Source organism: Cervus elaphus, chromosome 25 (genome assembly GCF_910594005.1).
Source record: "Cervus elaphus chromosome 25, mCerEla1.1, whole genome shotgun sequence".
NCBI classification, from domain to species: domain Eukaryota; kingdom Metazoa; phylum Chordata; class Mammalia; order Artiodactyla; family Cervidae; genus Cervus; species Cervus elaphus.
This window is the reverse complement of record NC_057839.1, coordinates 12532933-12548119: the sequence shown is the minus strand read 5'-3', so window position 1 is coordinate 12548119 and position 15187 is coordinate 12532933. Positions and strand designations below refer to the sequence as shown.

The 15187-nt window shown below is 46.4% G+C and overlaps 1 protein-coding gene across 2 annotated transcripts in view; it reads right to left on the bottom strand.

Moving 5' to 3' along the window:
- Positions 1 to 268: 268 nt before the first annotated feature.
- ZNF366 (zinc finger protein 366) overlaps positions 269 to 15187 on the bottom strand; it is a 64541-nt gene continuing 49622 nt past the window's right edge. For both annotated transcript variants that reach the window (XM_043887499.1, XM_043887500.1), the window contains exons 4-5: positions 7548 to 7722; positions 269 to 4642 (exon numbers count right to left, since the gene is read on the bottom strand). In XM_043887499.1, coding sequence (XP_043743434.1) covers positions 4119 to 4642; positions 7548 to 7722 — 699 coding nt within the window. In that variant the 3' untranslated portion in view covers positions 269 to 4118. The remainder of the gene's footprint in view (positions 4643 to 7547; positions 7723 to 15187) is intronic.

The following is a 15187-nucleotide window of genomic DNA, read 5'->3' as shown; positions in this document are numbered from 1 at the left end:
CCTCTCACTTGTCCACGACACCCTTCCAGAACTAGATTTTCTGAATAGGAGAGAAGAGGGTGAGGACTATGTTACCTGCCTGCTGATGGGCAGAGTTTCATTCATCTGTTTTTAAAGCTTGGAGGGAGAATCCATCACCCCCGTCTCCCTGGGGCCCAGACGCACCCCAGTAGGAACCGCTCAGACGAGAAGTCTGAGGGCAGACATGAGACGCTGAGAATGGCAGCTTCCTTGTAAAATTTCAGGTGTTCGCAAATGATTAAGTAGGTTTTTTTTCCAACATGTCTTTATTTGCTTAAATTAACAAAATACAGGTTACATGCTATTTTCAGGTAAACTGCTTTTTCACTGAAGCAGAAAGCAATATTCACAACTTGGGTTGTTACATACTTCAAGTTTTAGTTTTAAATAGCAAGCCAGAATTCTGTACAAAATCAACATTTGGTGTAATATTGTCCAAATATGTGAAGGATTTTAAATGTTAGTTCTGTTACATTTTGTTCCAGCAAAGCAGACAAAGATCATAATTCAAAACACGATGTTAATATTTTATTAAATGCCTTCAGGGCTTAATAAATACAGTGTGCACACTGGGCTGTCTCACGCAACTACTCATATACAAATATACCGGATACCCTTGTGAGATCATGGAAGGTCAGCCTTAGTCTCATGGCCAGTGGGAAGACAAATTTTTAAAAAGAGAGAATGAATTGAAAGGCAACAAAAGGGGGCAATCATAGGCTAGAATAAAAAGATCAACAGAAAATATGCCACTTGGATGGGTCAGTTGGTTGGTTCAAAGACAGCAGTCAAAAGCCTGGAAAGCATCGGGTAGTGACCTACTTCCATAGTGTCACAATGTGATCAATGTCATGCTATCCTGGCCCGGGAAGCGCTGATGACCTTGGTTTCATCCCTTAGTTCTCTGAGAAAGGCCTTATGGCTTCTCTTTCAGGCTTGCGTTCTGGCTCATTATTAACAGCTCTAGGCAAGGCTGGACATCCCTTCCCTTAGCTCTGTACTCTGTACTTATGCATAGGGTGCCCATATAATTCATCACCCAAACTGGAACATTTTTGAGAGTTAAGGTGACACTCTTAGTGACTATGTGGGAACAAGAGGTATAAACCTGGGTTGTTCCAGGCAAATCAGGATGTTGGTCACATACAAAACCAAGGTTTTAGACTTGGTTCTTGGAAGGTCAGGGCGTATTAATCAGCAGGTAATATCTAATTATATCTAAGTCTCTTATAGTCTCTCAGAGTCAAGAATGAAAAACAGGCTTGAGAATACATTCCATAACAATTTTTTTTTTATTACTTTTCCTAGACCTTTTTCTTCCTCCAAATGAAATTTTACTTGGAAGTCTAACAAATAAAACAGATGGAATTGGAGCTGCTCTGAGTGAAGTGGGGATGAAGGCTGAGAATTTCTCCTCCTCTAGCAGCTCTAGAAGGCCTAAGAGGACCTCTTGCTTCTCAACACACAATGTGGAAACCACCATTCTGGACCATGCTCTTTCCATCTCAACATTAACTTGTTCCTCAAACACTCCCACCTGACTCTTTTTGGGTAGAAAAGTCTATAACTTGCTATTCAAGATCTCCTAGTTCCTATTCTAGTTTGGCACACTCAGAACAAACTGAAATCTGCAGGCTTTATGGCAGGTGCTCAACACCTGGCTGCTGAAAGAATGAATATGTAACAGGCCCCTGAGAGCTGGAGGCTTCAGAGACCACTTTGCCAGCCTCCCAGTGATGTCACTGGAGGCACTGATGAGCTATATTAAAAATGATGAATGGAAAGCAAATAGCCCCTTGGAAGGACAGGTTTGGATCCTCTGGATGGGTTCTTGACTCGGAGTTGCTCTGGTGACGGCAGAAACCCATGCTCCTCCCTTTACCACCCCCTTTGCAGGTGCTCTGACCCTGAGACGAGGACGGCTGCAGGGAACTCAAGCAGCTTTGGCAAGTTGTGGTGGTAATGCTGGAGGAAGGAACCCTAAGCAAAGTGGCAGGAGGAACTGCCTCAGGGATTGACAAAGTGCATGCGTGACTGATGAGAACTAGATGAGGCTGATGGGGAAGCACCTCGACCAAGAGAAAAAAAACGGCATCCCACAGTCAGAGACGGGTCAGATTGTCTAATGAAATGTACTGGGAATTTTGGGAGGAGAAGAAGCAAATAATAAACAGTACCTAGCTCTACAAATAAGAGTTGAAACTACCAAGAAACAGTTTTTACATAAACACAGACACAGTACCAGAGGGTCACTGCTTATGGGCAGTCACATGTATGTGACATCTTGTCAGCACTGCTTTATTTGTCAGAATCCAGTGCCTAAGGAAAGCCCACCTGCTGGGCTCAAACCACACTTCACAGTCACCACCACTCACTGGAATCATGATTCATGAATCTAGGAAGAAATAATTAGTCACTGTAGGCTGACTATGTATTTTTAAACATATTAAGTGATCATAAACATCACAGGCATCATCTCCTAGTAAAAAAAACTGTGTGTTTATACAGCGTGTGTGTGTGTCTCCTCTCGTGAGGCTCTGACAGAACAGGTAAGAAGGCCGAAGCCAGCAGAATGATCTCAAGGTCTCCTGCTTTCAATGAATAAAGCCAGAAGCAGAAATATTTATGGAATCCTTGCAAGGGGGTCTTGGGAGCCACTATTTTATCCTAGTTGATCTTTCTCAACTCTCGCTACACATAAGAGTCATCTGGGGCAATTTGGAAAATAACCAATGCCAGAGCTCCACTCTAGACCAATTAAATCAGGGGCTCAGAGGCTCAGGGCCCCAGCATTAGTATTTTTTTAAAAGGCTCCCTGAGATGATTCTGGGACTTCCCTATAGCTCAGATGGTAAAGAATACGCCTGCAATGCAGGAGACGTGGGTTTGATTCCTGGGTGGGGAAGATCCTCTGGAGAAGAAAATGGCAACCCACACCAGTATTCTTGCCTGGAGAATCCCAGGGACAGGGGAGCCTGGCTGGCTACAGTCCGTGGGGTCACAAAGAGTTGGACACGACTGAGCAGCTGACACTACTCTACTGAGCTGACTCTAGTGGGCAGGCAGCACTGGGAACACAGCTCCGCAGCTGCTTTCCTAGTGATGGTTATTCCAATACTCTAGATAAGTTAGAGCTTCAATCTCAGGGAGAATTCCCCACCCCCCGCCACGCTGCAGCTCCAGTACTAATGAGAAATCCACTGCTCACAGGGTGCCAACTCTTCCTGCAGCTGCTTTACAGGGCATGAGGCCTTGGAGCAAGGTCTCCAGGAGGGAGCCCTGCTCAGGACTCAGGGTTAGCCTGCAGACACTCAGCACTGCTGGGCCATCTGCAAACATGCTCCAATGCCACATCTGATGAAGGGAGCGGAAGCTGAACAAGGCAGACCCAGGCAGGAATCTAAGTCCTGCTGGATTTTCCTTAATCAAAATTAATCACTTTCTCTTGAAATTTTATATTTGCAGCAACTACTCAAGAACATCCTCTTTAAAAACTCACCCTCAAATAAATGGGAAAAAAAAAAAAAGAAATGTAAAAAAAATAAAAATAAAAACTCACCCTCAAATAAATGGGAAAAAAAATGTAAAAAAAATAAAAATAAAAACTCACCCTCCTCTGTCATTTCTGCTATTTTTTGATTATTTAATAAAGTGATTTTAAAAATATATACCACTACTACTATTTTCATCTATCTGGAAAAATATAACTTTCACAAATTCAACTAAAGAGTCATTAATAAAGGAACATGTGAAGCACCATATTTTTGCAACTAGAAAGAAATCAACCATGTTAGTCAATGGAAAGTAGAATTTCTAAAAGCACCTCAGCATCAGCTTACAGTTAGATGTCCAGAAGAGTATGTACAGTTAATTGTACTGGAGATCCATGAAACAACATTGAAGAAGGCCTCCATGTGTGTTAGACATTAAGGGCCCAAATGCAAGACCTGAGAAGCATTTGCTTCTCTGTTCATTTAGTCTGCGCCCTTTGTCAAGATTCGTGCCCTTCTCGTCTCCAGCAAATGAGAGTTCATGCGGAAAGCTGTATTTGCACTGCCTAGTTCTCATTTTCCAAGTGTAATTCCTAAACCGTCCACTTAGATCCCCAAAAGCACTGCTTGTTTTTCCATTTTCCTCTCCAGTAATTCTTTTAAACTCTCATCCCTGTGCTTGAAGTACAAGTAATCAGAAAAGGCTGGGCCCCGCCGGGTGCTCGGCAGGACCCTGAGGCCAGGCCGCTCATCCCTGCGGGCGAGCTCTCGCTCGGGGCTGCCCTCGGGCCCCAGGCTGTCGCGGCTCTTCAGCGGGCGGGCCCCCGGAGGCGAGGCCTCCTCGGCGGGCGCCTCCTCCCCGGGGCCCAGCTCGGGCTTGGCAGACAGGTCCTGGGGCGCGCAGAGCGGCGGGCCACGGGGCCCGAGGCCCGGGCTGTCTGGCTCCACCTCGTAGCAATTGTCCTCGTCCTCCTCCTCGTGGCAGGAGCTGCCCCGGGCGCTCTCCCCGTCCGACTGGAAGGCTGGCCCCTTGGCCCGGCGCTTCTGGGACAGGTCGAAGGGCTCCTCCTGCTCCAGGCTCCGCAGGCCCCCCGCCGTCGGCGCCAGCGCAATTCTCCCCCTTCCAAAACCTGTCAGGAGCAAAGGCAGGTTCAGGCCACCGAAGGGGTCGCTGGGTGGAACCCAGGGCTGGTTAGCATAGCTTGATTTTGCATTTTAAAACTAGATAAATCCCCAGAAGGCTGTAGAGAGACGGGCTTTGTCACAGCTGGAATCGATATCCGTGTAACTCCTTTCAGGGGATTTTGGAAACATGCACGAAAAACTTAAAAAATAAGCACACCTTTGACTTAGCCAATCACATGACTGAGAACTTAAACTATGAAAATAGCCTGGCAGATGCACAAACTGTATAAGGATGGGTGAAAACAACTTATCAATTTAAGGACAGAGGTTTGTTTAAGTAAACAGTAGTACCTCCATGGGGCTTCCCTGGTGGCTCAGACCATAAAGAACATGCAAGGCATTCTGTGTGTAGAAGGTATTTCTATGTGTATAATATGTCGATACTTCTTTGTGCTCATAAAAGGTATTCTCTAGATACTCTAAGTAAAAATATATATATTTCTAGTGTAGACTCTATTTTATCTATCAAAAAAATGTCTGGAAGGATATGTCAAAATCTCAAAAATGGGTAACTATGAGGTGACTTTTACATTTTTCTTTTCATTTCGAATATATTTCTTTTTACTTTTAACAGTGAACACATATTTTACCGTAACAAAAAAGTAACAAAGATATTTTTCATTGTGAAAAAAACCAAACATTGCATTTGGGCCCAAAGAGACCACCCCATATCCAGATTCCCTAAGCACAGACAGAGCTGGAAGGGCAGAGGAAGGTCCGGTGAGGAGTTCGAAAGCCCCATGTCCAACCACAAGTGTCCTTGCTGCTGGACACGGTGAGGTGAGCGGGCCTCACTTTCAGGGATGGACTTTTCAGCAGCCGACAGACACGTGGGAGGCTCGACCTGATCTGGTCTTGGAGGTGTTTGTCCACGGTGGGCCAGCGGCCAGGCCAGGAGGAGCAGGTGGGGATGACTGAGGAGGAGGAGAGAAGGGAGGGCCAGGGGGTGGCCAGACCCTGGTGCCCACGGAGAAGCAGGCTGCTGGGGTGGGGACACGCCAAGGAAGCCGATGTCCAGTCTGCCTACTTTACAGTGTTGTCAGGCGATGAAGCCATCTGTAGCTTTAATCTTGTCAGGGACACAGGGAGGATCTTTTTAATCTGGGTCATGATTCTTGAGCTATTTCAAAAACTAGAGTGAAGAAATGCCAAAACCTTCCGTAGATGAAGGCATTAACATTGTCGGAAGTCTGTTACAAACTTTCAAAGCAACTCTCTGATATATAGTGATGCTCTTGATTTTTCCAGAAGAATGACAGTCTCTAGGTGCCTGTTAGGATGTGAGCATCCACATGGGGTAAGTTCTGGTGACCAAGTCAGACTGGCAGATGCAGCCCTGTCTCCTCATTGCCTTCTATGTCTCCAGCCATGGTGGCTGAGCAAACTTCACCTAATTCTGAAAAAATCCAGAATAGCTGGATGCAAAGGATAATTCAGGAAAAGAACATTCTCAAGGGGAAAAAATGCTTTTGTTTTTAACCAGCATTTTTTCAGGGCTTTTATACAAACTCCAGGCCTTGTTTTAGGATGATCAATTTCCTGTCACCCAGGAGTCATCATGATCTCAGTGGGCGTTTCAGAAATCTGAAAGCTACAATCATTTTGCTTCATACTGGGTGTGCATGCATGTATCCTACTTATGAATATGGGTGCCTAGTTGACCACAGCGTTTGTAAAGGGGTGGGAGAAGCAGCAAATATGAACAAACCACCCATGTTTTTACCCAGTGCAGTGAGCACTGGCTCGAGCCAGAAATTCCTGAGTGAGAATCTCAATTCTGCGTTCACCTTGCTGCTTGACCTTGAGCGGTTCTGTAACACCTCTTGGCCACGCTCTCCTCTTACATAAAATGAGAGTAACACAGCCTACTTTGTGGAATATTGGGGACAAGCATCTAAGTGCTTTGCATCTAAGTGCATTGCCCTGTGCTTGGATCATACAAGAATCAGCAAACATCAGCCAGTTAACATGATACTGCAAGTTACATATATGTGTGTCTTCTCTCCCCACACACAGACCTCCCAGAGGGTGAACAAAGATGGTTTAGCTCCCCTTGTATCTACCAGGGCATAGAGCACGCCACACTGGACAAAGAGCATTTACTGCCCATTTACTGAAGGACAACCTACTGAAGTCAGTACTTCTGGAAGTAACTCTTTCCTGCAAAGAAAGGGACTGAGAAGATACAGGAGGCAGGAACTTCCCATCAGTTCAGTTAGGACTCAGTGGGGGAGACAGAAGCCCCTGCTCGGCCTGTGGCCAACCAGCCCTCCCAGGCAGGAAAACTGTTTCTGACTGTGAGCAGGTGGATGAGACCTAGCCTGCGACAGACACACTTCAGCTATCAGCAGAACTTGCAGACCTGCCCCTTAACAGCAGTGCGATAAAGAGGACACAGCATGGCTTTAAAGTCAGAAAGGTCTGCATTCAAATTCTCAGTCAGCCACTTTTCAGTTAAGCCAGGTAGTATTTCAAAGCCTCAGCGTCCCCATCTGTAAGGTGGGGATAACAGAAGTTCCTCCAGCCTGGAGTTACTATACATATTCACAGAGACAGAGCACTTGCTGCAGGGTCTGTAACACAGAATGAAGAGTGGTACCGACTGGCACCATTATGATATTCTAATCTACATCACTTCTACCTACAACCTTCAGGTATTAACTCAGAATATAGTTTGTTAGAGCTTGTTGCCAACCTGCTCCTGCTACTCTGCTGTGGTCTTGAAGACGATGCTCCCTTTTTTGAATGTAAGAACCACCCCCCAGAGTAGAGCTCCCTGAAGACAAGCTCAGCTCCCCGTGTGTTCCTCGCTGGGCCCGGCCAGCGTGGGCTTCCTGGAAGGGCAGTTACCTTGAGAGTGGAGGCCCCGCTCCATGACCCCGTGCTTCACTTTCATGTGGCGCGTCAGGTTCCCCTTCAGGGTGAACTTGCTGGGGCAGTAGAGGCACTTGAAGGGTTTGCTGTCGGAGTGCAGGTGCATGTGGCCCATGAGGTTGTGCATCCGGTTGAATTCCTTCCCACAAAGCTGTCGAGACAGTGACGAGGAGAACACAGCTTACTCGCGGGTGGGACCCTTGCCCAGATAACCACACTCAGGCCTGGGCGAGGATGGACGAGCTGCTACTTTGTTTGAATCTCGGCATTTTTTAAACTGCCTCCAAATAAAGTGTCCCTGAGGAAGTCAGGGAGTGGCTGCCTTGCGCCCAGGCTCAGAGGTGGAGCAGGGAGGGATGGATTCATGAGATTTTATTCCTGTTGTACAGGGAATTTTAAACTCAAGGTAAAAACTGCAAAGCTATTGAAGCTTCTTTGAACACAACCTTTTGAAAAGGAGAAAAACTTCTCTGTAAAGCAATTGCTCAAAGTATGCTTCACTGTAATGATAAGGATATGATGACTTGGTTAGTATTTATGGAGTATTTACAATATGGAAAGCACTATCCCAAGTCTGCCATGGACTATTTCATTTAACCCACATGAGGCCTATGAGATAGGTGCTGTTCTCATCTCCATTTTACAGATGGACAAACTGAGGGGTTAAGACGAAAGGTTGGCCAAGGCACACACAGCTTATGGGTGCTGGAGCTGGGATAATGAACTCAGGTCCTTGGACACCAGAGACCACATCATCAGCCATCATGTATCACACAGTTTCCCCCAACATAACTCTTCTGTTGGACTGTATCAACAATGCTTCTCTAATTTTTTTAATTTGCCAACTATGGGGAGTTCAAAGGAACAGTGTATAAAGGAAGGACTGTGTCCTTTCTCTGGGTAGAGATTTGAAGTACTGAAAATATCACCCTAGGTATACAAAAGCGAACCTATTTTAGTCACTTCTTTTCTTCTCATTCCTACTTCCACCAAATTGCACATACGTGATGGCGCACACCAGCGGCTCCCGAGCTCCACGGGAACAGCAGAGCTGCCTGTCTGAAGGCAGGACGCGCAGAGGCTGAGGTTGGGAGACAGGAGCAGCCGCTGTGTGTGATCTCCTTGTCCCCAAGCTTCACCAGAGTGGGGTTTGGAAGCTCCAGCCCCCGCTTGGCTGTGCTGGGAGGAATGCCGAGGACACTGTGTCTGTGCTGGGACTCCAGGTCCACGGGAGGAACGCTCTCCTCCCCTCCTTCCTTCCCGCCCTCCGAGGCCCACGTCAGGAGGGCAGAGAAAGGAGCGAGCGGTGCCTGCAGAGAGGGCGTGGGGAGCGGGGTCCTCTGAAGCAGACGCCAGCTTTCCTTTCTCACTGAGACATGGTGTCAGCCCAGAGGAGACTCTGGGTGGGACTTTTATTAATACAGACCATACTGTCTTCAGGGGGCTATGGCAGGCAGAGCTGAGCTAGCCAACAGCTGTGACCTCGGGCACACAGACTAACAGAACGCTGGGCAGTAAGAGGAAGCCATCCTGGCACTGCAGATTTTTCACAGATAATCTATGCTTTGGTAATGAACGGCTGGTTCTATAATTTTTAAATGATTCACATTTGGGGGTTTTAAGTGCTTCCCCCCTTTTCACTTCCTTACTAGCAAGAATGAATGCGGCATGCTGGTGCCCCACACCCAGTATTCACAGCATCCTCACCACATTCATCTGGAAAAGGTGACCCAAGAGGGGAGATGCTGAGAGAGTGGGTCTAATTTAAGAAAAAGTATGGATACTTGCTTTCTTTATATTCTCAACAGAGACAGTTCATAAAGATATATCAGTCTGTGGCTCAGTTTTGCTCACATGTGAAAGTTCTGATAGAGTTCTCCTTATAAGCTTAGTTTATTCAGTTCTCTGCCCTGGCTAAGAAGAAAAATGTATCTAGAGAGTCTACACTAGGTATTTCCAGTCATGGGTCATTTTAGAGAAGATGTATCGCATTTGGTTCAGGGATAGCTCCTGACTATTGGAACAATGTTGCTGTTGAAGCTGCTGAGCTGAACAGCCCTTCATTAGAAAGAGGCATCTCTAAAGGCTCTGCCTGCCTTTTGTTATAATCCCTGCCTAGCACCAGGCCTGAAACACGGTAGGTCCTTAGTGGGCCTCTGCTGAGTGAGTGAAGGGTGAGGCACATTAAGCAGATCTGAAAACAGCAAAAGCTGCGGGGACGTAAGCACGAGAGATGCAGGGAGAGAGGAGCAAGGGTCTGGAAGGCCAATGAGCTCCCGCACTTGTCCAAGCCTGGATGGATCTGGGGGTATTACAGGCAAGACAGAGAGAGAGAACTGAAGGAATAAACGGGTGCCTTTTTCCTTCAATGACTTCATGGAGGGCGATATTCCACTTTTAGTTATCATCTCTGGTTGCTGAGGTATTAGAAGCTGGACTGGTCTGAAAAGGTTTTATCAAGGAGACGAAATTTGAACCTAACCTTGAAGAAAATGTGGAAAGACTTTCGTTTTTGTTGTGACACAAGAAAAAGTCTCTTCATTATCTTCAGACACTGCATCAGCCTTAAAACCATAGGCAAGGGAACTATTACTACTGTGATAAGGACCCACAGCTCATTGCTACTGCAACTGCTGTGACCGCGGGGTTAGAGCAGTTCACCTGCCGGCGGCCACAGCCCCTCTCCCCCACGTGACAGCCCACCCCCACCCGACACGCACAGGCGTGCACGCAGCATGAGGGCTACTGCCAGGTGTTTCCAGATTCTCCCTCAGTTTTGGACACGCAGCCTTTTATGGTCACCATAGCTGAGGGTGTATTTTCTATTCTAATGCTTTTCTGGATCAATTCATTCAGTTCTGAACTTTCTGGGTCATTTTAGTGGTACATGGGGACAACGGGACGTTTTATCATTTTAATAAATGACAATGTCTCCTGGATCATCAAAGAGCAAGAGAATTCCAGAGAAACATCTATTTCTGCTTTATTCACTATGCCAAAGCCTTTCACTGTGTGGATTACAATAAACTGTGGAAAATTCTGAAAGAGATGGGAATACCAGACCACCTGACCTGCCTCTTGAAAAACCTGTATGCAGGTCAGGAAGCAACAGTTAGAATTGGACATGGAACAACAGACTGGTTCCATAGAGGGAAAGGAGTATGTCAAGGCTGTATACTGTCACCCTGCTTATTTAACTTATATGCAGAGTACATCATGAGAAACGCTGGGCTGGAGGAAGCACAAGCTGGAATCACAACTGCTGGGAGAAATATCAACAACCTCAGATATGCAAATGACACCACCCTTATGGCAGAAAGTGGAGAAGAACTAAAGAGCCTCTTGATGAAAGTGAAAGAGAAGAGTGAAAAAGTTGGCTTAAAGCTCAACATTCAGAGCTCAACATTCAGAAAACTAAGATCATGGTATCTGGTCCCATCACTTCATGGGAAATAGATGGGGAAACAGTGGAAACAGTGGCTGACTTTATTTTTCTGGGCTCCAAAATCACTGCAGATGGTTAGTGCAGCCATGAAATTAAAAGACGCTTACTCCTTGGAAGGAAAGTTATGACCAACCTAGACAGCATATTAAAAAGCAGAGACAAAAAAAAATAAATAAAAAGCAGAGACATTACTTTGTCAACAAAGGTCCATCTAGTCAAGGCTATGGTTTTTCCAGTAGTCATGTATGGATGTGAGAGTTGGACCCTAAAGAAAGCTGAGCACAGAAGAATTGATGCTTTTGAACTGTGGTGTTGGAGAAGACTCTTGAGAATCCCTTAAACTGCAAGCAGATCCAACCAGTCCATCCTAACGGAGATCAGTCCTGGGTGTTCATTGGAAGGACTGATGTTGAAGCTGAAACTCCAGTACTTTGGCCACTTGATGCAAAGAGCTGACTCATTTGAAAAGACCCTGATGCTGGGAAAGATTGAAGGCAGGAGGAGAAGGGGACGAAAGAGGATGAGATGGTTGGATGGTATCACCGACTCAGTGGACATGAGTTTGGGTGAACTCCGGGAGTTGGTGATGGACAGGGAGGCCTGATGTGCTGCAGTTCATGGGGTTGCAGAATGAACGACAAAGTGACTGAACTGAAATGATTTTCTCCTGAGGTCAAGGTTTATAGCCTCAGGGAAGAAGATCCACTGTGGGACATGACTGATCAGCTATATTATCTTACATGTGATTGGTAAAGGAGACTAATTTTGTTGTTGTTGATAAAATTTAATTTTTATACACCATGGTTTATAAAATTTTTATATTTTTAATATACCATGGTTTTATATACCATTTTTCATGGTTTATAATAGCTGACTGGTAACCAATGGAGAGCTTTCCCAGGGATAAGAAATAATGCCTTAGCCCTGAAAATTTTGAGGACACTAAAAGTGTCCCAGGCAGTATTCAGAAATGTAGCCACCTTCCTTCTCTGTGTGGCCAACCCCAGTATTCAGCACAAGGCTACATATATAATAACATTTAATGAATGTCTAAGTATATGGTTAGGAAATACACAACCAAGTCAGGAAAAATATCACTTCCTCATGCAAAAGTTTCACAAAGCAACCATCACCAACTTTCTCTCTTGTTCCCACTAAAGCTATTCACACTAGTTTGCAAACCAAAATCCTCAGTGGCAGAAAGATAGAAACAATTAACTCAGGACCTGAAGTACTTGGACACCATTCACATCTCAGTGGTAGGTACTCTTAGCTTCTTCCTCTCAGCCTCTGGCCCTTCCACGGAGCCCTTGGGTTCTTATCCAGAACACCTGGCCTTGTCATCCTTCTTAGAGGATCATCCTCACATGACAACACACAAATGTATGGAGATTTTCTGTGTCTGTGAAAGTTGGAGCGGCCTTTCAGTCACCATTAGTGAAGAGAGGCCAGAGAAAGAGGATTGGGTCAATTAAAGATGGTGTCTTCAGGTGGGGTTTGGTGTGAGCTCTAAGTAGAATCACTGTAGTGGAGGAGAGAAGCTAGGTGGAAATGGAGAAGGGCTGAGAGGGAGCATCAAGACTAGCTTCTCCTGGGAAAGCAGTCATCTACACGGCCCCCTTAAATCATGAGCCGTGAGGTGCAGAGCCTGCCCAAGTCAAGACTTGCTGAATCACCTCCTGCCAAGGTCTGTGGAAATTAAAGCCAGGATAGGTGTTGATGGAGGAAGCTGCTGGAGTGATGAGGAGTCAGATTTCATCTTGCAAGTGGTCATCTCAACCAGTCCAGCCCTCCTTAACTCTCAGTTTCTCTAATAAGCAGTATTAGTGTGCTTCTGACATTAGATATCAGCTTGTCCACCTATACCCACTTTTAAACCTACTTTTAAAAAGGGAAGTGGATCTCAAAGTGTAATAGACAGTTGGGACAAATGTTTTGAACTGTCCTTTAAAAATGGGTTGCATGGATCATTAGACTTTGAGATGGCAGAGCAGAGAGACAATGGTGAAACCCCAGAGCGATACAGAACTTGCTCCATCTTCTCTTCTGTAAAATGTCCATGATAATCACAGTTTCCCATGCAAGTTTTTGATCCAGGTAAAGGGCTTAGCAAATTGTAAGTGCTCAATAAATATTAGCTCATTACTACCATTATCATGTACATCTGACATTCCAGAAATGGTTAAGTTCTTTGAGGATGAGGGTGCTGTCTTTTTAAACCAAATTATGTGGAAGGCACACTAAGGAAGGAACAAGTGAAGAATCCTTTGAGTAAACACCTGCCAGGTTACTTGAGGCATCACAGAAATGGAAGCAGGTACGGCTCACGCAGCCCTGGGAAGTGTGGATGGAGAGAGGAGGTTCACCCTAGACTGCAGGCTCTGGGGAGCCTATCATCTGGCTCTCTGACCCTCCATCAACCCTTTAAACAGCGGGCAGGTGACCTGTCCCCTTCTCTTCATAGATGCTCCTGACTCTGCCTCCTGGCGCCCAGTCCCTCCTTGGTCCCGGCAGCTTCCCACGAGTCCCAGTGACAGTGCAGACTGCGGAGTCACGGAGAAGTCACTGTGCGCAGAGGCAGGGCAATGGCAGTGGGCAGCCGCTGGGCCGGTCCCAGAGGCCCACCAGACAAGAAGAGGCACGCAACTGGGACATGCACCAGGAAGCCTGTTTCCCTGTTCTGAGAGGAAAGGTCAAAGAGCTGCAGCCTGCAGCCCTGGAGAATGGCCTCTGTCAAGCTGCCCTTCCCTTACATCCTTCTCTCTCTTTCTCTTTTAATAAGAAGGGTGTTCCTTTCCTCAAAGGGAGAGAGAGGGAGGGAGGGAGAGAGAGACTGTAAACTGTCCAAAAGGACCGTGAGAAAACAGGAAGCTTTGAAAAGTACAAGAGAAAGCAAGATGAAATCTATTTGCAGGCGGGCCCCTGGGGACATGCGAGGCATTGTTAAGCAGGCAGTTCATACAGCTATATCCTTCCTTCTGCTGAGGAGGGCTTTGCTGCCAAAAGGCTGCTATCTGGTCACTGCCTTAACCCCCTCAATGCCAGCCTGAGAGCCCTGATCCCAAGCACTGGGTGCCTACAAGTCCCCCTGGGTTGGAGCATCCGAGAGCTTGAGGGGGAGATGGAGCCAAGTTGGCAGAGGCAGTGGGGACCCTTTTCAGGGAGACCTCATCCTTTTCTATCTGTTCTTCCCTCAGCCTTCAGCCCTCTGCTTCAGGCAGGCTGCAGATGACCTGGTGATTCATAACATAGGCAGCTCCCGGCTTCACCCATCTCAAAGGAGAATTTGTCCCGGAAATTCTGGTTGACTGCTTTTCCTGGACAGGTTTCCCAAAGACGGCAGCTGGTTCTTTGCTATTATGGAGCGTGGCCGCTACAAGGAGAGCATCCAAATCAAGCCCTTCATGCTTACGCAGAATCTGGGAAGCATATTTCTGAAACATGGCTTAAGTCTACAGGCACAGGTCTCTGGAGAAGCTCCAGCTGGCTCCAAGAAGCAAGGAGTCCAGAAGTCGAGCCAACAGCAAAAGAACCCAGAAGGGCAGTAACTTTTCGTAAGAAAAAAAAAAAGAAACTAAATGGAAACCTTTCCTCTCCTCCAATTTTCCATCCTATTGTTAATGCTTAATCCTGCACTAAATGAATGTTTCTGCTTGCTGTGGACAGCTGTTTCCACTGAGCCAGGGCCAGGGAGAATCAGTTCATGTGACCACAGTAGGAGGGATTGATGTTAGGAAGCATTTTTAGTGGTGAGAATCCCAGGAAATTAGAATCTGTTACTTAAAGACTCTTCCCCCCACCTTTTTTTTTTTTTGCAAGTTTTGAGGTAAAGGAGATGGAGTCGGGGCTTCCCCAGGTGGCTCAGTGGTAAGGAATCCACCTTCCAAAGCAGGAGATGCGAGTTCAATCCCTGGGTCGGGAAGATTCCCTGGAGGAGGGCATGGCAACCCACTCCAGTATTCTCGCTTGGGAAATCCCATGGATAGAGGAGCCTGGTGGGTTACAGTCTGTGGGGTCACAAAGAGTCAGACATGACCGAGCGACTGGACAACAGACAGGAGCCAACTCTTAGAGTGTGGCTGGGGCAAGGTCTGCCTGTTTTCTTGCAGCCATGTCAATCACGTAAAGGGGAAAACCCTTCCCCATGATGAAGGTCAGGTTTAGTTGTCCA